Source organism: Podarcis gaigeae (assembly GCF_964106915.1).
Source record: "Podarcis gaigeae genome assembly, chromosome: 5".
NCBI classification, from domain to species: domain Eukaryota; kingdom Metazoa; phylum Chordata; class Lepidosauria; order Squamata; family Lacertidae; genus Podarcis; species Podarcis gaigeae.
Window position 1 is genome coordinate 62,186,115 of NC_139681.1, and position 21,703 is coordinate 62,207,817.

Consider the following 21,703-nt stretch of genomic DNA (forward strand, 5'->3'; position numbering starts at 1 on the left):
AGGTATGATGTATTGATGATACATATGCAACTTTAAAAACAAAAACTAAAAAACCCTTCCGCTCCAAAAAACTCTTCACATAGAAGACATTGCTGCAGTCCATACAGTTAACAAGGACAGGCCAACAGAGGTCAAGAGAAAAGAGGGTGTATATTTCATAACCATACTACCAAAAACTAGCAGCTGCTAATCACCACCAAGTAGGAACAGCTTTATTAGTGCTTCCTAAATTCCTAGGTGAGACCCTGGTGCAAAACACAATTTGTCTAAGTACAGCTATATGCTTAATCAACTTACCTTTAACACAATGCAGGTATCATCAGTGCGAATTGCTCCAGCTCTGCACATGTAAGTAAGGCTACAATGAAACATCAAAATGCTGATTAACTGACACATGTAGTATATACAGAGATTTTTTTTAAAAAAATCATTAGAAGGCTTACATTAGAAGGCTTATAACAGGTCAGAGAATTTGTTCATCTAGCCCATACAGTCTACTCTGACTACCAATGAGCCACCAGAGCTTTAGGCAGAGACAGCCCACTCCCATTACCCCCTTTAACTGTAGATGCCAGTTACTGAAGCTGGAACTTTCTTCATGTAAATCTTCTACTCTACCACTGAGCAAGAGCCCCTGTTGATAGTGTCATAGTAGTGTGAATGATCAAGTGGACATAATTACATAGTTTAACTATGCACTCTGTGAAGAAGTACTTTGTTTTGTTGGTCCTGACTCTTTGCAACATTCAGCTTCACTAGATGTCCCCGAGTTCTAATGTTATGAGAAGGAGAAAAATTGCATCTGTGCGTGGATCCAGGAGCATTTCAGAGAAAGCTACCATCAGCATCCTACCTAGCAATCTAAAGTTCACTTCCTGGGCCTCATAACTACATTTGCCCATGTCATTGTGTCAACATGCACCAAGATTGCCAACTCCTTACCATGCTATCTAGACAACAAGCAACATCTGCAACCTTCACATTAGGTGGCCAATCTGCATGCCCAGGGATTTAATGCTGCTGTTGTGTGAGCAGAACATAATTCTGCTTGCAAAAGTAAGTCTTTCCCTTCCTCTCCTGCCCACCTTCAGCACTCCTTCACACCCTTATCTATTCCAGAGGCTGGAGGATCCTCTTGAGCAGTCCCACGGTAAGAGTGGAATACAACCCTTTGACTTTGCTAATTTGCTGTATGGGTTGACACAGTTGTGTATTCATAATTTCTTGTAACAAGTAAACATGTGTAGCATTTAAAGCAGGTTTCCTCAACCTCGGCCCTCCAGATGTTTTTGGCCTACAACTCCCATGATCCCTAGCTAGCAGGACCAGTGGTCAGGGATGATGGGAATTGTAGTCTCAAAACATCTGGAGGGCTGAGGTTGAGGAAGCCGGATTTATAGTGTTACTCCTTCTTGAGCCTGAAGAATATTACCATTTGGCTGATGTGAGCTGCATTTCAATAGGCTTGTCTCTTTGTAACATCTTCACAAAAATCTGCGGTAATAGTTCTCCATCAACCAACACTGAAAATGAGAAAATGGAAGTGTCAGGAATTAACTAAATTGTAATTACTTAGCAAAATTGCAATTACTTTGTGAATCTGTATATTGACAGCAAAGTGCTCAGCTTACCATTTACGAGAGTCAACGATACCTGGGGGTTTTCAAAGGCTAGAACTGCAAAGCATTTCAGGGCTTGCATTCGAACCTGTATAAAAACACACATTTATAAATTTATGTTTTATATGAGGTCAGTCAAAGCTACTATCACTTAAATATTTGTCAGAAGTCCACTGAAAATGTGGTGCAAATACGGAGGAAGTCCTTTAAAAAAGCTAGGAGGGTTAAGTGATTAGAGCCACAGTTCTCCAACTGGGAGGGAGCTCTGCCAAAACAGAATCTGAATGATCGCTAGAGCAGAAATCATCTTCTCCTTCACTCTGAAACTTTTATGCACTCCAGTTTGTGCAGAATAAGTGCTCACCCACGTCTTCCTGCTTCCTTCCCAATCAGTATAATGAGCGAGTCTCCTTTTTGCTGAACAAGAGTTAACACTGCCAGTTCCACGTTCTTCATTCTCCCCCCTTCCATTTGAAATGCTGCAAGGGCCTGTCAATCAGCTTCTTTTTTGACTCTCTACCCTCCCTTGCATCATAATTGCATTTGATACTTGGGCAGTTACTTTCCCACATAATGTAAACAGGCTCAGTGCAGCCTAATTTGAGAAACGACCTTTGGCTACTTATAATGAGTCAAAATAAAATGCCCACAAGGTTTCTCACTGCCAATTAATATAAGGCTAAGCACACAGGGGGGGGTCGCAGGTGGCGCTGTGGGTTAAAAGCCTCAGCGCCTAGGACTTGCCGATCGAAAGGTCGGCGGTTCGAATCCCTGCGGCGGGGTGCGCTCCTGCTGCTCGGTCCCAGCGCCTGCCAACCTAGCAGTTCGAAAGCACCTCCGGGTGCAAGTAGATAAATAGGGACCGCTTACCAGCGGGAAGGTAAACGGCGTTTCCGTGTGCGGATCTGGCTCGCCAGAGCAGCAATGTCACGCTGGCCACGTGACCCGGAAGTGTCTCCGGACAGCGCTGGCCCCTGGCCTCTTGAGTGAGATGGGCGCACAACCCCAGAGTCTGTCAAGACTGGCCCGTAAGGGCAGGGGTACCGTTACCGTTAAGCACACAGGGGATTTTCACTTTCCAGAGCTATCAGGAAACCCCCTTTTTAAGGAAGTGTAACTTTACGAGTCAACGTCTAAATGCATTGAACAGAACATATTTCTGATTAAAACTACAGGATGTTCCATTCCGAAAGAATGCAACGGAAGCCTTAATATTTGGAACTTGCAGAGTATTTGTATCCAGTGAATATTTATTATACAATTTGTAGCCCAGGTCCTCACATCCTTTTACTGAATTTACAGATAAAATCAGAGTTGCCAATGAACTTTGTATAAAGCCGATTTCGCTGGTTCAAAAAGATCATAGGAAGCTACTTTCTACTAAGTCCTTTATACTTGTCCATCTAGCCTAGTATTGGCAATTCTGACTGGGAGTGTCTTTTACTACACTTGCCACCAAAACAACCAAACTCTTCCAAGAGGCCTCTTCATCATAGCACGTCCCCAATATTATCTGACATGGACCAGGTTACATGCTAGGAGAATGATCCAGAACTATTCTAGATGACATGGAATGTTTTCAAACATCACGAATGGTTATCTAAGTAATTAATCTAATTTTTGCAGGTTAATTTTAAAACTGACCAGGGGAAACAAATAAAGACCTTCCTAAAGAATGATGTGCTGGGAGATGCCAGATACAGAGTTCTCCCTGCGCAGTCTCCCAGGCAGCATGCAGCGGGGATTTACTTTCAATCCCCTTCCTCCATTTCCCTAAATATTAAACATATACAGTGGTACCTCGGGTTACATACGCTTCAGGTTACAGACTCCACTAACCCAGAAATAGTACCTCGGGTTAAGAACTTTGCTTCAGGATGAGAACAGAAATTGTGCTGCGGCGGCGCGGCAGCAGCAGGAGGCCCCATTAGCTAAACTGGTGATTCTTGTTAAGAACAGTTTCAGGTTAAGAATGGACCTCTGGAACAAATTAAGTACTTAACCCGAGGTACCAGTGTACTTGAATTCAATAAAGTACAACTTTATTTTCTATGTTTCGGAAAGTTACCGTATTTTTCGCCCTATAGGAAGCACTTTTTCCCCTCCAAAAATGAAGGGGAAATGTGTGTGCGTTCTATGGGGCGAATGCAGGCTTTCGCTGAAGCCTGGAGAGCGAGAGGGGTTGGTGCGCACCGACCCCTCTCGCTCTCCAGGCTTCAGGAGAGCCCCAGCGCTAGCCCCACAAGGTCGGGGGACAGCGGGGAGGCGCAGCGCGTCTTCCCGCTGTCCCCGGACCTGGTCTGAAGGCAGGCGGCGGGGAGAAGAGCGCTTCTCCCCGCTGCCTGCCCCGCAAGCTCCGGGGACAGCTGGGAGGTGCAGCGCGTCTTCCCGCTGTCCCCGGACTTGATCTGAAGGCGGGCGGCGGGGAGAAGAGCGCTTCTCCCCGCTGCCTGCCCCACAAGCGCCTGGGGGGGAAATAATTTTTTTTTCTTTATTCCCCCCCCCAAAAAAAAAAACTTGGTGCATCCTATGGGCCAGTGCGTCCTATGGGGCGAAAAATACAGTAACTTTGAAGAGGTCTAGTTTTCTTTTATTACTTCATGTTATGTACTAAGTAGTTGTCTTGGGCCAAAGTTAATGTTATTCAATGAAGGTAGAAATGACTCAACTCAGTATATACTTTGCTTTGAAGATTTTAATTTTTTGAATCTTTTCTTAATACTGCCATTGGCCATTTCTGCCACATAATTAATTTGTAATTTGAAGTTTCAGGCACTAATTACCAGTGCCTGTTAAAACTATCCTCTCCCAGGGCACCTGATGGAATAAGATGAGCTGGTTTGCCATGGTTTCTTTGTTGGTGATGTTCTGAGTAGTTCATCTTATTTTTGCTTTCTTTTTGGAGGTTGGCATCCTTTTCAATGTTACAAGGTTAATTGTTTATAGCCATTTTAAACATTTCTACATTTTAAATTTGTTGCAAGTAGTTGGTATTAGGAGAATAACAAAACAATTAAGTAATGATTAAGCATGCTACTTCATGACAGGAATAATGTTGCCAGGAAGATGCCATCAGAGATATGTCTTCAGCTTCACTTTCCTCTACCCATTTCCATTATGTTCCCTTCTACTCTCCCACTTTCTTCTTTTTTTATGCCTCTCAAGTATACAACAGAAGAGTCCTTTATAGGAAAATATGCTTTGTGATGTTTCCCCATATCTGTACACACACTGCTAAAAATGAAACGCTTGCAGTCTCTTCTGTACCAAAACAGCAGCTTCTGTTGCACTTACTTCTTCACTCCAGCAATGATGCTGCATCAAGATTCAAACTAATGGCTTACTTTATAGAATAGAGGTTATATTAATGCCTTACTTTATAAGATGTAGAAGTTAACAGGTGAGCAATATTCTGCACTGCTCCATGGTTAAACAGGACTGTCTGATGGTCTGGACCCTATTAAAAAAGAAAAAAAACCATTGCTCCTTAAATGTAAAGGGAGAAGGAATAATTAATTTACTGTACATAATGCATGCTAAATTGAAAGGTTACTCATTTTCCAAGTTTATTATTGTTCATTCCAAGCTAAGAATAGACTGGATTTTTACAGCATCTTCCAAAATTGCTACCAAAAGAGAGTCAAGCTAAATTTTTAAGAAAGAATCCAGAAACTCCAGTAAGGGCTAAGATGCAGAGTTTTCTGTTGTGCTGCTTTTCCATATAAAGTAGCAGCCGATTTGAGGGGGGCAGTGGGCCAGAACTGCAAGGAAATGTTTAACCCTCCACCAATATCCCAGGAAACTGCCCCCCCCAGCTGCAATTTGCTATGGAAAAGTAGCTCCGTGGCAGCTGGGTGGTGGTGGCTTCCATTAGAAAAGCTGTGGTAACTGCTAATTTAAAAAGAAAAAACCTGAGACACATACCCAAAACTGCACGTTTAATGCAATGTGCAGTTTAGCTGTAACAAATTTCGTTGATCAAAATTGTGCTATTTCTCATATTAGACTCAGAAAACATTTATTTTCTTTTTAATCAGGCACTATAAATTATTCAATTTTTGTATTTTCAAAAGACAAGCAGCAAAATATGAAAGCAAGCGTCTGATAAAAATCCAGGCTTGTCCAAAGTTGTCTCGAACAAAGTGCTGCCATTCTCACAAGACAGCTCTGCCAAATTCTTCCAGTTTTCACTTCCATTGTATGACACTCCCTACCCATTATCTATCCCATGCTACAGAGTGGCTTCGGGGAAGCACAAGGGGTGGAGGGGAAGGGAGCCTGAAAAGACAAACCTGTGCAAGTGGCCTTTCATTCTCTGGATCCAACCCATACACCAAATGTCACACGGTACAATGCACTGGATTACCACCTCCTATGATGCTGAGGTACCTTGAACCCTAAGGTCTGATGCTGCAACAGAATTAGAGCCTCAGCTTTCCCTTTATTGCAGGGATCAACTCTTGCTATAGTGGCTAGAAAGAAATTTTGATGGCATGGCATATCCTACAGCAGACACCAGGATCTAGCGGTTTACTCTGAGTACATGAGATTTTGGGTGAGCAGAATAGCTTCTAGAACCCCGCAGGCCATTTTCTTACTTGCATTTTAATATCCTGGTTTAGTAATGCAAGAATGTACAGACAGACTAGGAGTTGTAAACTGAAGAAGAGATCCAAAGTGCTTTGTAAGATGTGCATCTCAAAGGGACAACTGATCATTCCAACTTCAATGACAATTAATTTTCATAACTCTTTTGTGTCTACAAAACTACATAACTCTTTTCTGATAATGCTCCCCCTCCCCCAAATGTAATGGTAACAATATAGAACACGTGACGATCCTCCCATTTTTTGTGTCTAGAGTGGAAGCTCCCAGCCTTAAAAGCTGTGCAGTTCTTGGGGATGACAGCTGGGCATCAGAGCCTAAAGAAATATTTCTCAAATACCAAACTGTGGTTGAACATGACCAACAGTAGGCAACTTTGCTGAAACCCTATTACTACTAAGCACTTTGCAGAGCAAAGTTTATCAGATCCTGGATGGACTTGAACTGTTCAGGGAAAGGGGGGGGATGTCTGGCAGTGGGTGCAATTTTTGGAGGAAATAGATGCAGAATACATGTCCATGTGTGGTCTCAGCAAGCTTCATGAAGTTAGTAAAGACAGCTGTCAACTGGAGACAGAAAATACTGCAAAAGAAGGCTAAATCCCCAAGATGGAAAAAGGAACACATACTGCAAGAACTTTGTGGGAATGTGAGAAAAGAAAGCCTTCAAGCTGACAGAGAAGCAGCAAGGAACAAGGACGGACAGGCATATATATACTGGGAATATTAAAGCATTTGTATCCTGCCTTTCCACTGAAAAATGCTTAAGAAGGTTCATAATTGGCAATTTCCCCCCAAATTTCAGATAGTTTAATAAACCTATCGCCCGCCCCCCCCCAAATGAAAGGCACAGGCAATAATCATTCTTCTCACGTGTGTCTTACATCTAATATCATAGAATGGGAAGCCTGTAACAGAGTTTAAACTGCAGGAAATATCCTGCCAGCTCGCCTACCAATTGACTTTTAAAAGCAGTATCCTTAAATAGGAAGACACGAAAAAAGGAAGAGTCAAAAGAAATCCCAATATATATGAGTGTAATTAAAGTATAGTGTTGTCCATTTGCTGTTTTTATTCTCTTCCCTGTGATATTTTACTTATCTGTGGCATTTTATATGTGCCTGTTTCATTCATTTACAACTTTATTTTCAACCCACCCTTTTAATAATGGGTTCATGTATCTCCTTTCTCTCCCTCCCCTCAACAAGTCGGTGTTTTAGATATTGTAAAGATTATGAAAAAGTTCAAAAATATAAATTTATACAAAACAGCCAGATTTTAAAAGGCAGAAAATCACATGGGCCTCAAACATACTAGTCATCTTTTCACCCAATTCGTTTTGTTGCAATAAATATCAGAAACCAAAAGATATGCAACTCCAAAATGGTGGTGGCAGCTGCTTAAAAAGAAAAAAATGTTTGGCTAGTTTATCTTTCCTGTCTCTATTCCTTCGACCTCATCCTAGAGCAGGCTTCCTCAAGTTTTTGGCCTACAACTCCCATGATCCCTAGCTAGCAGGACCAGTGGTCAGGGATGATGGGAATTGTAGTCTCAAAAACATCTGGAGGGCCGAGGCTGAGGAAGCCTGTCCTAGAGCAGTGTTTCCCAACCTTGTGCCTCCAGATGTTTTTGGCCTACAACTCCCATCATCCCTAGCTAGCAAGACCAGTGGTCAGGGATGATGGGAGTTGTAGGCCAAAAACATCTGGAGGGACAAGGTTGGGAAACACTGTCCTAGAGTATCTTTTTTAATAGGTAGGTTGTAAGCCTATGGCTGGACTTTCACAACGAAGCTTCTCCCTAACTATGTTTTCCCTTGATGATCACTTGTAATCGAGTAAGAATATTTTACACGATACGACTGAACATAAATTATAAAAGATATGCCTAGTCCAAATTTTTATGATACAGATAAACAATTAGATTTCAGAAAGACAAGGTAAAATACCTATTCACCCCATCTGAAATCGAGGCACTAATTACGTTCCTTTAAACCAGGGGTCGGCAAACTTTTTCAGATCCTGTGGGGGGCCGGACTATATTTTCTTTTTTGAGGGGGGGGGGGAATGAACGAATTCCTATGCTCCACAAATAAACCAAAGATGCATTTTAAATAAAAGCACACATTCTACTCATGTAAAAACACCAGGCAGGCCCCACAAATAACCCAGAGATGCATTTTAAATAAATGGACACATTCTACTCATGTAAAAACACGCTGATTCCTGGACCACCCATGGGCCGGATTTAGAAGGTGATTGGGCCGGATCTGGCCCCCGGGCCTTAGTTTGCCTACCCATGCTTGGTTCTAGTCAAATTAGACTAGTGCAAAGTTTCCATCACAGTTTATTCTTGCCACCCACAACGATTGCCCCTCTCACAACAAAAGGATTAAAACTTTAGAATAAGTTGAGGATGTTTGATTCCTCGGTTCTGCTTTGTGTTCAGAGTCTAATGGATTCTCATAATGGGATAAGGGAAGAGTTTCTTCCCTGGCCAGTTGACTACTGAACCCTCCCATCCCAATTCTGCTCTAATGTGCAATTAGGTTCAACTGACTGAGTCACTCAAAGTCATCTTCCGCAGAAACCTACAGAGTGATGTAAAGTTCTGCTCTATTTGCAGTACATTGTGTGGGGAGTTGATAGCTGGAGAGTCTTGACTTGAGGCTGACAATTTGGACTTTATGGCTATTTGTACTCTTCTGGTGCTATGAACATCAATATCCATACTACAAAAACCAGCCCTACTTCATTGACCACTCAACAGTGTTGTTTCTGCCACAATCCTCTCATAAGGCTGGTGGCTCCAAATCAGAGCAGCAAAACTTTTCTCTTACTATTAAAAAAAATATGACTCGATTAGCCAATAAAATATATACACAAAATCTGGCTCAAGTAAAAATCTGACGTTATGCAACAAGTAACCAAGTTAACAGCTGTGAAGAATCTGGACTTTTAAGACAGACTTCAGCTACTACCACTGACAATTTGTTTAGATAAAATGCAATTAATATACCATTTTGAAGGAGGAAAAAAAACTTACATTGGCACATAGAAGTGGCTGAGGCGAGGATTTAAAGCCGCAGCTATGCCAGTGTCGGAGCTGAAGAACAGATATTAAAAGATATAAAATTAAAGTCAAGTATCATTTTCTCCTTTTTAAACTGCAACTTATCTGAGTACTGTGGGCCTAACTCCCTTCCCCTACCACCCCGCCTCCCCACATGTTCTCTCAGATATTGATTTATAAACTGAATTTTGATCTTTGCCAGATGGATCTATGTCCAGTATTTTATACAGTGGACCAATCTAGGCCCCTGCGTGCATTCAGGAACTACTACTGAATATACAAGCCAGAAAAAACATTTCTATAGAAAAAGAGTACATAAATTTCAAGAATCAGATGTACACAGTGATTGAAAACTAGTGTAAAGGCTATAAAACTGAGTAGAAAATTTAAAAAAACACCTAGTTTTAGCATAAAGTGTCTTGAATCGGGTATTAGCAAAAGGTAGACTGGAATAAACTGGTAGATCTGTGGGTGAGGTACAGTGAGGTAGAATTTTGTCCTCCTTATTCTACTGTTTGTATTAAAATTTGTTGTTATATCACTTTGAGACTTTTGTTTCCATACAATGACCAACAAATAATATTTCTATTGTAAGGATTACAATGTAAATGACATTTGGAGACTCTAAATGCTAAATAAATGTCATGCATTATTACAGCACACCACCAGCTGCTTGAGACAGTCTGTCCAAATATACTGTCTTGAACTATTTCTGAAACTCTGGAGAGCACAGTTGCAGAATAAAAATGGGGGGGGGGGACCTTGATAAGCAGCAAGATACTAAAAACAGATAAGCTGACTTTATTATTATTCTAATAATATTTCTGGAAACTTTAAAATGGTATATTGTAACTCTTGCAATTTTCTGTATGACCTCATCAATTCACTACTTTTTTGTTTCTTTTCTATATGCCAAAACTTAAGATTTAGGGTGCTAAAAATTGCATTTTGATCATTCTTATTCACACAGCATTCAAAACATCACAAGAAATTATCTCATTTGCCAATGTTTTGGGTAAACATTTTAGGAAGCATTTTCTGTTCAATTAGTTCAGAACATTAACATACACATTGTTTATAAAAGTTATATTTGCAAAGCCATATATTTCAGGAAGTAACCTGTATGCAACTGCCAGACAATATATGGAAAACCTGACCCTGGAAATTTGGGAGTAGCAACTCAAGACTCATTTCTAATATGATACACATTCCTTGAAAAAAATACTTAATTCGTGTTCCAGTCAGACATCAGCTGCTACAGTTTATTTGCGCTCTGTAACCTTTGCATCTGTTTGAGCTATAATTGCACAAGACCCTGAACAGCAGGACATTTTGTATCTGTCACACAAAACGGGCTGATACAGGCATGCAGAAATAGCAAGGGATAGTAATGTTCTACTTCCATGATACCACTTCGGACTGCAGCAGTGAAATCATGCATTAGAATGCCCCCTCCTTGCCTAGTTTTGTCACAACTGTGGATTTAGGATTGCCTCTTCCAAAATTAATCTGGTTCTGAATGCATATGAAGAGGAAAAATGGCATAATTTGAGATTTCTGGATTGTCAAATCTTCTGCTCCACCTCAGACAATGCAATAATTTATCTTCAGTATCAAGCATGGGCTTTTCAAAGCTTGGTGAGCTCAACCGAGTTGCCCTAATCACAACCTGCACTAGTTCTAGACACATGCGGGGCGTAGGAAATGGCAGGGTAAACGATAAGAAGAGTTTGGATTTGATATCCCGCTTTATCACTACCCTTAAGAGTCTCAAAGTGGCTAACATTCTCCTTTTCCCTTCCTCCCCCACAACAAACACTCTTTGAGGTGAATGGGGCTGAAAGACTTCAGAGAAGTGTGACTAGCCCAAGGTCACCCAGCAGCTGCATGTGGAGGAGCGGGGAAGCAAACCCGGTACACCAGATTACGAGTCCACCACTCTTAACCACTACACCACACTGGACACCTTTATAGGACAGAGATGGGAAAGAAAAGGACTCAAAGATAACAGCCCAAGTTTTAAACGAGGGTGGAGAAAGAATATAGCTATGCATGGTTGTGTCACTTTACTCGGAAACCTTGGGACAATGGCTACATCTGTCACACATTCGTAGGTGTCAAATACTGGAGACACAGATGAGATAACACCTACAGAAGAGCAGACAGAGTAGGAACAACTCTCCAGAAAAGTATTTATATTGTTAAGATTTTGGACTGTGAAAATGAGATTTGAAGCATGTACCACATAATTTCTGCAGATAATAAGTGCCAATTTTCAGGCAGTCAATTTCTTAAAAAACAAATAGACAGACAGACAGACGCACGCAGAGAGAAGTTTGTAAACAGAAATAAAGCTATGGTTGGTTAAATCTGGAATATATACAAGTTCTGAAATACTGTCCAAAAATTTAACTGTTCTACAGAGAAAAAAATTAAGGAGTGGTTCATTCACATTGTGCTGATTTGAGAGCTTAAGTGAGAAACCTTTATATACAGTCACCCTGAGAAAGGCTTGTGCCTTGCTTATTTTTTAATGAAATGTGTATCTTAACTCATATTTTCTCCTTTTATTTTGCTTTAAGAGCAACCCTGCCTAGCCCTGCAAGCAAATCAAAGAAAATATTCTACTACGTCTGGCCCACTGTTTCACTCACACACACAGTTATCTTAACAAAACAGTATTTTTAAAGCCCACCAAAAGGGAATACTTGGTTTTACAGACCCCAGTAGAATGTTTCATGCTCCTTTCTTACTTTGCAGCAATGTGAGAAGATCTGACATATGTATTCTTGAGTATATCGAGACCTACTGAGCAGTGCCATGAGGTGGGGAATAACTGTAGCATCCTAAAAGAGTCAGGAGAGAAAGCTGAACATTACAACTAAAATTTGAAACACCGGCAAGCAGTTATTGTGTATACACTACATGCACTGGGTTATTCCCTTTTTCTATTGAGATTCACAAGGAAACAAACAGCTTGGAGCCTTATAATGGGATTTTTTATATATTCATAACTGACCATCTCTAACCAGTGATTTTCAAAATCTATACAGAAGAAATCTAGCGATAGCAGAGAGTACAGTAACATTCTCAGAATACTGACATTTCAGTTCTGCTTATAACAGACTTATAGCTTTCAGCATGGCTAAGAAATGTCTGGAAACAGAATCTGTGAAGGTAATAATAATAATAATAATAATAATAATAATAATAATAATAATATATTATTATTTATACCCCGCCCATCTGGCTGAGTTTCCCCAGCCACTCTGGGCGGCTTCCAATCAAGTGTTAAAAACAATATTAAAAACTTCCCTAAACAGGGCTGTCTTCAGATGTCTTTTAAAGAGAAGATAGCTGCTTATTTCCTTCACATCTCAGGGGAGGGCCCCTGTTCCACAGGGCGGGTGCTACTACCAAGAAGGCCCTCTGTCTGGTTCCCTGTAACCTCACTTCTCGCAATGAGGGAACCGCCAGAAGGCCCTCGGCGCTGGATCTCAGTGTCCAGGCTGAACGATGGGTAGGTAGGGTGGCCACCAACATTTTTGGGCCCATTGGCAGCACCAGCTCTGGTTCCTTCTCTCTCCCAGTCACTTTCCCTCCTCAGACCAACAGAAAAAGGAAGCACACATAACGCTTTCCCCGAAGTCTCATTCAGTAGAATTAAAACGGATTGTTTTGAATTTGCATGATTTTACACAGGGTCCCTCCCAAAACACCACAAAATTAAAGCTTACAATGAAATTCACCGATCCAGGGCTTGCTAGCATCACAACACTGATCCAGATTTAGTTATACAAATGAATATAATGAAACCATCAACTTATAAAAGAAAACATCTGCGGACACTGAGGTGACCTATGCTTCATTGCTAGTTTTTAGGGAATCCCCTGCAAAAATCGTGTGAACCCATAATACCATCTTAAATATCAGGAGGTATCTCCCTGTTAAAGAAATTTGAGTTAAGTTTGAGTTTATTTATTTAATTTATTTATTAAGTTTGTATACTGCCCTTCATCAAAAGATTGCATAAAAATACAAGAACACAAAATACACAACAAAACAAACCAATAAGCCCCCTCCCTCAAATGTATTTTAAACATATTTTAAATGACATAGAATGTTAATCGGTCAAGGGTCTGGTTAAAAAGAAACATTTTTGCCTGGCACCTAAAGATAAGTAATGAAGGCGCTAGGTGAGCCTCCCTGGGGGGAGCATCCTGCAAATGGGAAGCCACTGCAGAAAAGGCCTATTCTCAAGTTGCCACTCTCCAGATCTCTCATGGAGGAGGCAGAAGGGCCTCAGATGATGATCACAGGGTCTGAGCTGGTTCATATGGAAGAAAGATGGTCCTTGAGGTATTGTAGTCCTGAGCCGTTAAGGATTCCTAGGTCAAAACCAGCACTTTAGTTTGGGCCTGGAAACTAATTGGCAGCTAGTGCGGGACGAGTCAGGATCGGTGTTATACGCTCATATTGTCTTGCCCCAGTGAGCAACTTCCACCTAAATTTGTATAAAAGTAAAATCAATGGGAGATACCCAATATCGCATGAGCAGACTTCTACTCACACAAAAGGATTTCCCTTGCTCTCTTCATCTCTGCAGCCCTTTATGCCCCTTCCAAATCTCCTCCAGAGGATTCCCCAGAGAAATGCTCTGCTCCTCCATCACATACCTCTGGCTGGCAAGCTCTCCAGCATCCAATCCCAGAAACAGGCCCAGATCTTAGAATAATGAATATTTATTCACTTTTGGCTGCTCACTTAGCACCATAACAAGGAGGAGATCTGCTAACAGTAGCAACTCAGAAAAAGCAGACACACAGGAGGCTCCAGGGAAAAGTGATCTGGGACAACCCAGCCCTTCCTTTCAGAAATGGAGTTTCTCAGATTTCTAGTAAGACTCTACAAGCTGCACGTTGTCCCCTGTTTAGTAGTTTTCTTTTGAAAATGAACATAGGAACCTTTAATCCTATAAATCAATAGTTTATTTTCTCAGATATCAGTATTACACTGGGTTATTGCTAACCAATTTTCCAACTGCAATTGAAACAGGTTTCTTACTAGTTCACATAAAGAAATAATTTGTGAATACATAATCTAGTAATAAATATCTCCCAAAACTTAACACTGAATAAAATTGCCAACAGTTTGAGTTAAAATCATTCAAACTCATTTTACAACACAGATAACATTGCAGTGCAATGTTTATTTGCTTTTCTTCTTGGTGTTTATAATATAATATAGTTTATAATATAGCTTTCATATATTTCATAGTTCTCTCATATGGGCGAATAAGAAAAGGTCCCACAAATTTCTGCTGCAACAGATGGCAGTAGTGACAGGCACTTACTGCAATACAGTTCACTTTTTGAACTGCCTTATATATTAGGCTGGCAGATATAGGTCCTTCAGGGTTGTTGTTGTTGTTGTTTAGTTATTTAGTCGTGTCCGACTCTTCGTGACCCCATGGACCAGAGCACGCCAGGCACTCCTATTCCACAGAGTGGCAGAACTTTAGAAATTCTTTTCTAGCTTCCAGTTCCCGTGAAGCCAGTTCTCCAACACACATATGCCATCGTGTGGAATCCTTTCACAATCACCATTGTTCAAAATTCCTTCAGCAACACACACTCTCATACACAAGTATGTTCTAAATGAGCTACAACGTGTGACCAGCTATTGCAGAAAACATACCTGTTGCATATAACTTACCGTGTACAATAGTTCTTCAGGAGTTACAGGGCTGGTAAAAATGGTGCGAAGACATCTGAGGCAAGCTTCAATAAATTTAAGATCTGGCGACAGTAACCCTGTGAATACAAGTTGAGAAACTTTTTCCAGTTCTCAAATGCTGTGCAAACAAGAGGATAACAATAATGAAAATGAGGGTACCTTGTAGTAAGGCTGGTATGATATGGCAGTCCAGAAGAGATTTAACATTGTTTTCTGTACCCATTGCAAGGCTTCCTAGCACCACTGCACATTCAGTTTTCAGCTCAGTGCTGGAGGTTTCTTGCTGAAGCAAGTATAGCAACCTATATACGGAAACACAAAAGAAAAGTTTGACTTAGCAAAGCCTAATTCAAACAAATAACTATTTTATGTTAAAAGTAAGCAGGTACTATGGAAAGGGGAAAGACTGCTCTACTCTGTGTTATCCCAAGTCGTGAGTTAAGTGTTATACACAGAAAGGACACAATCCTACGCTGGAGACTGTCCAATCAACATAAGATGGACTAATGGGGATAAGGAGACAATATCAGATACCAACACTAAGGAATAGGTGTGTAAGAACCAAAAGAAAATGGAAGACTGGTAAAAGCAGGGTAATATCTAAGGAATCAGAGTATCTCTCAATTGTAATTATATTGTTCTATAAGAAAGTATTAAGCAAAATAAGTTTGAAACCTTAGAACAAATCTAGAGCACATTGTCAAAAAACAAAATCTAGTATTGGGAACCTTTTACCTTCCTAGCCTCCTCCCTGCTATCACAACTAAACGGGGCCTCCAGATGCCCATTTATAAAAAGGGATATGCTGTAACACAACCCTAAAGAGAGAGTTGGAATATTTTTTCCCCTCCCACTTCTGCTGAGGCATATGCAACTTGTTAGACAACAACAAATCTTAGCCCTGCCCAACATGCAACACTGGTGGAGCTGTCACATAACCTAGAGCAGGGGTAGGCAACCTAAGGACCGTGGGCCACATGCGGCCCAATCGCCTTCTCAATCCAGCCCACGGACGGTCCGGGAATCAGCGTGTTTTTACATAAGTAGAATGTGTCCTTTTATTTAAAATGCACCTCTGGGTTATTTGTGGGACCTGCCTGGTGTTTTTGCATGAGTAGAATGTGTGCTTTTATTTAAAATGCATCTCTGGGTTATTTGTGGGGCATAAGAATTTGTTCATTTCCCCCCCCCCCCAAAAAAAAAATACAGTCCGGCCCACCACATGGTCTGAGGGACGGTGGACCGGCCCACGGCTGAAAAAAGTTGCTAACCCCTGACCTAGAGTTACAGTCGATGCTGCTGTTCTGCTCACAAAGCAGACTTTCACTCAACTTCCCCCTCCTCTCCCCTAAAGCTCCCTACGTACCCTTGAAATTAGCCATGCCCATCTGCCAATCAGGTGATCAGATGACATATAAACTGGGCCATACCACTGGCCTGATACTGATCTGGCCTTTGGAGCCAGAAAAGTTCCACACCCTGAACTATGAGATTCTTTTACAGACATACAGAAAGTACTCCTTTATTCTAGACATCAAATTCCATTAAGACTTACACTGATACAAATGATCTGTTCACTACAGCTGGAATTCACTTTAACTGTAAGCAATTGATCCTACTGCTTTATTTCATTCTATCATATGAATTCTGTCTTTATTTGGGAAGATGGTGCAGTTATTTCATAAAATGTTCTTTCAACTGAAGGACTTTTAAATCTAAATGTATTTTCAGACGACTACTTTATCAGTCACCAAGAATAAGGATCAGTTTTACGTCCCTCATCTTTCTGAGATGTATTTCAGAGTTTTGCAATGCAATCTTATCCATGTTCATTCGCATATCCTACTGAATTTAATGGGTATGACCCCGTGGTAAGTGGGGTTAGGATTAAAGCCTTACTTTATTAGGAAAGTATCCCATTTCAGAAGATCACACAAGTTCACCAGAATGCCCTCTTCCAGAAACAGCTCTGAATGCTGCCTGAGGTGCCTAATTCAGTAGCTATAGTGCCATGTGCACAATCCTTGTATACAGCCAAACTGACCAAATCAACCAAATCAACATAAAAATATGAAACACTGAATTAATATTCATGCCATTTTTAACTCACAAGAACTCAAAGTATCACTGTCAAAGCGGCTGGCTTTGGTTTGCTTGTCTAAAAGCATGTACAGCTAAATGTGTAGTTTGGCTGTCAGTATCCCGCCACTTCAGACTAAAAGAAAGATTGGGGATGGAAGGTGAAAAGCAAAAGCTGTTGCAGGTAGACTGCCACTACAAGATAACTAACACCATACCATTTATCCAAGCTTCTTAGTCCTGTGCCACCTCACTACTTCTGAAAGTCACCTGTATGACTTTCCCCCTTTAACGAGGAAGGAAGCAAGAACTGAGAGAAGCTTCAAAACCTTTAAGACTTAATTAGCCCCCTTTTTGCCGAAAGAACTAAACAGGGATGAAGAACTTTGTTTGGCCTATATTCTTAAGAGAACTAGCCTAATTTGCACTTCCCAAACTAATACATGGACCTGAACACAGTACTTTGGATTTTGCACTTCTCATAATTTCGTGATAAAATTCACTGCTCAAGATTTACACTAAAATGTGCATTTAGGATTAAATAAGTTTAGAAATACATACATCAAGATAATTCATATCTGCGTTTGGATTTATTTTGTGATAATAAAATACATATTTAAATATAAATTTTCACAGAAGCTAATAAAAATGCAGATTAATTCAGAAACAGAAAGGAACAGAAACTGACAAAGACCAGAGAGACTGATCCATTCATTGAACTAGAACATACCGTCATGGCTCTCTGCCACCTTCATCTATAAGAAATGCTTGTAATACATCATTTATCCTCCTAAAGCCACAGTTTCATCACCCAGAGAATGGTACACTGAGGAATACAAAACATCCCAATAGAAAGTGATGATGAGGTCGTAACAAAATCTGATCCATCTGATTAAACACTCAGAGGTTCAAGGGTTTAGAAGCAGTATTCACCAACTCAGATCCACAAGACACTACACACAGTCTGGCTAGATAAACTGCTCAAACTACTCTTAATGTGTGCCAAGAATATGTGCTACTCTTAATGTGTATGTGTGCTACTCTTAATGTGTATCAAGAAGATAACTACAAACATCTGAAAGGCTGTCATATAGATTACTCTAATTTGTTTCCTGCAGCCGAGAGGAACCAAACCAGCGGATGCACAATTATAAGAAAAACAATTTAGACTGAATATTATGAGTAACTGATGTCTTAACAGCTTGTACAGTGGAATAAACCATTTCAAAAGGCTGCAGATTTTTCCTTAGCAGCAGAGATTGAAAGTCATGTATCAGGGATATGGTGGTTGTAGATTCCTGATTTGGCAGAAGGTTAGACTAGATGACCATTAAGATTCTCTTAAAACTCTATAATTCAAAGCCCTTTGACAGTTTTTTCCTTATAAACATTAAGAATACAAACATAGCATCCTTTAATCCCTCAGACTAATAAATTACTTCAAGAAGGGTTTGTTTCTCTCATTCTTGGCCTAGGTTCTAACTCATCTGATCAGTTCACTACTCAGGCTTCCTCAAACTTGGCCCTCCAGATATTTTTGGCCTACAACTCCCCTGATCCCTAGCTAGCAGGACCAGTGGTCAGGGATGATGGGAATTGTAGTCTTAAAACAGCTGGAGGGCCGAGTTTGAAGAACCCTAGTTTAACTCAAGATATCAGAGGAATATTTCCTTGACCCAAAGTTTCTAAAATCATTTTTCTGCAACAATCTGAATTTTGCCATTTCCCAGGAAGATTTTTAAAAGAGAGTAATTATTTAGGCTTTTTGCTTTGTCAAGGTATTTTATTAAAAAAAAAAAACAGGTAACAGTCAAGAAAGCACAACACAAATAAAACAAGTATGATGAAGTATATAATTTCAACTATCAGTAGTTCTACAAATTCTTGTTCCAACCACTGTCTTAGGGAGAACTGCCCCATAATTTTATCCTTCTAAATGGTTAAAACATGATTTCCAAGCCAGATTAATATTTGATCCTATGGATCGTTTAACCTATGTAACTACCATACTCTTATACTCATATCCACAGAAATGTTAACTATTCAAGCATTTGACCAGTAAAAAGAGATTTGGTCAACAAATTTGTCAAATAATAGATAAGGTTTTTTGTCGTTTTATTTAAAAAAATATTAACAAAAGATACTTTATCCATTAAGTTTGATACTTTCATTTTTTACACAAATTATTTTCAAACAACAAATGTATATGTTTCTAGACTCAAGTCCAATCCGCTACTTGACCTTTAAAGAACAGATAGCCACAGCAGATTCTCAGGATGCTGCAATAAGTAAGAGGGAATCAAAGAGAGAGACTTATGGCCCCAATGACTGTTTGTGATCCTGTTCAGAAATACCTATGGTTCTACAGGTGGCTAGTAGAAGCAGCCTTGATATGTTGTTATTTTTGATAGTAGTCAACGAACCTAATTTGGACCAGTCAACTGACTGGCAGCCTCAACCTTATATGTATGCAGACATTCTTCCTCAACTTCCTTGTCCTATACTAATTACTGCAAGTACTTAACCACTTCGTATTTATGTTAATTATACAAACCAACCTCTTACTTTACATCCCATGCAGAGGCTACAGAAAAGAACTTTCCTTAATAGGATCATGAGATTCTGTTAATTAATCCTCTTCAGAAAGAATCTCAGTAGCACATTCCACACATTTGCTTAAGACTGCACACAAAAGGTATGTAAAAAAGGTATCCCTCACCTTTGCAAACACACACATTTTAACTCTTCCAAGCAATATGGAAAAGTGATTAACTGGATCTCTTACTGAAACAACTGAAGATAATCAAGTACAGTGGATGCTCGGGTTGCGAACGTGATCCGTGTGGGATGCACGTTCGCAACCTGCAGCGGCGCGTCTGCACACGCGCGGGTTGCGATTCAGAGCTTCTGCGCATGCATGTCCACCGAAACCCGGAAGTAACCCATTCCGGTACTTCTGGGTTTTGGCAGATGCGTAACCCAAAAAAACTCAACCTGAAGCAGCTGTAACCCGAGGTATGACTGTATTCTTAATGACATTTTTAAATAAAAAAATGAGAAGATGTCAAGTAGAAAAAGTCACATTTACCATACTTGACGTTATTCGTACTTCACTACTAAAATTTTAGTATCACACATACCCCAAAGTGTATACTCAATGCACTTCACATTGAATCACACTTTCAGGTGAGTGAACGTGTATAATGGATGTGTTTGTCACATTCACTACACTACACTTTAAGTGTAAGCCTAAAACAATGAAAATATGCACAGAAAATGCAATTACACAGATTTCACTACTACAGTGGTCTGGTTCACATATCATGGTAAATCATAGACTGAAACAAACTATGCTTTACTGTGAACCATTTGCTTTCTCATGCGTACAGCTCAAAAAAGCTAGATCACATGTAGAGACAAGTCAGTATTACGGTCTGTTCCCTTCTGGCTTGGGTAAAGGAAGGAGTGAGGTAAGTGGGATTTGACCATAGTTAAACCACAGTTTGTTTCACACTATAACTTACCATGAAGGCAAACAGTGCCAGTATTATTAGTAGTAGTCCACAAGTAAACCCATCCAGCTATTACGCTGAACTTGTTAAAACTCCTACGGCATAAAAGACTGAACACAAATGCAGCAGGTCTGTGCTAACTCATATGCTCTGGGTACATGAACATGTGCTGCAGAATTTAATTCTTTGGCTCAGGTAGGTATAACTGCACAGCCTTTCCCCAAAACCCACCCTGCACCCCAAGAGTAAGGAACAGTACTTGAAAAGAAGACTGTCCTAGGTGGTAAAGGGAAGAAAATTCAATATTACAGTAATTCCAAGCCATCACTTCTGCAGGTAGTCAATCTCAATGCTTATTCCAGAAACAAGAGTTGAAAAGGTTGCCTGTGATTATCTTTTTTTTTTTTTAAAGTAAACTTTAGTATCTGCAGCAGGTCCAAACAATTCCAAACTGAGAATGAACAAGCCTAACAGGATAAGCTTAATGGAAGAAGTCACTCTGTTTATCATTATGATCAGTTTCTCACACCTAGCATATCAAGTAGAGTCTTGCACAAACTACATAATTGTCGAGTTGCAGCTCGGCATTCAAGGAAAAATCAGTCTCACACCATAGTAGGTTCCGAAATATGGCCGCCGCTAGGGCTCATGCAGCACAGCTTTTATTGTGTGAAATCAGAAAGATACAAAATACAAGCCAAGCAATTTGTTCTAGCAAGCAGATAAGGACCTTCGCACTAGATCAGGCCATGCCACGTTAGCCAATCATATAGGACAGCACGAGCTGTCCACGCACTGTTCATGCTCCAAAGATGCTTCTAGCTATGAAATCACCCTGTAACAATAAGAACCTTGCTTATGCTCTCATGTACAAGCAATCATTTTCCCACATATCCCCTTTTCTTGTTTATACTATTAGAGGAAAAGAGGGACCATTAGTCCAATTCGTACACTTCATTGCCTAAACGTCTACACTTTGCAACATAAATTCCTCTTGTAATCCCTGTGGTGGGCCGTGGTCGGTACCACCATGCAGTGCATTGGGAAATCAAAGAGGGTATGCATTGAATGCAACAACACA

General features: G+C 40.3%; 1 protein-coding gene across 4 annotated transcripts in view; it reads right to left on the reverse strand.

Annotated features, from left to right (window-relative positions):
* Positions 1–21,703, reverse strand: part of ARMC8 (armadillo repeat containing 8) — a 70,373-nt gene that overhangs the window by 20,923 nt on the left and 27,747 nt on the right. For 2 of the 4 annotated variants that reach the window (XM_083741831.1, XM_083741829.1), the window contains 8 exons: positions 15,191–15,333; positions 15,011–15,108; positions 12,049–12,141; positions 9,269–9,328; positions 4,996–5,076; positions 1,632–1,707; positions 1,433–1,523; positions 298–358 (listed from right to left, as the gene is read on the reverse strand). In XM_083741831.1, the coding sequence (XP_083597957.1) occupies positions 298–358; positions 1,433–1,523; positions 1,632–1,707; positions 4,996–5,076; positions 9,269–9,328; positions 12,049–12,141; positions 15,011–15,108; positions 15,191–15,333 (703 nt within the window). The remainder of the gene's footprint in view (positions 1–297; positions 359–1,432; positions 1,524–1,631; positions 1,708–4,995; positions 5,077–9,268; positions 9,329–12,048; positions 12,142–15,010; positions 15,109–15,190; positions 15,334–21,703) is intronic. The other 2 variants (XM_083741832.1, XM_083741830.1) reach the window with 1 other exon arrangement.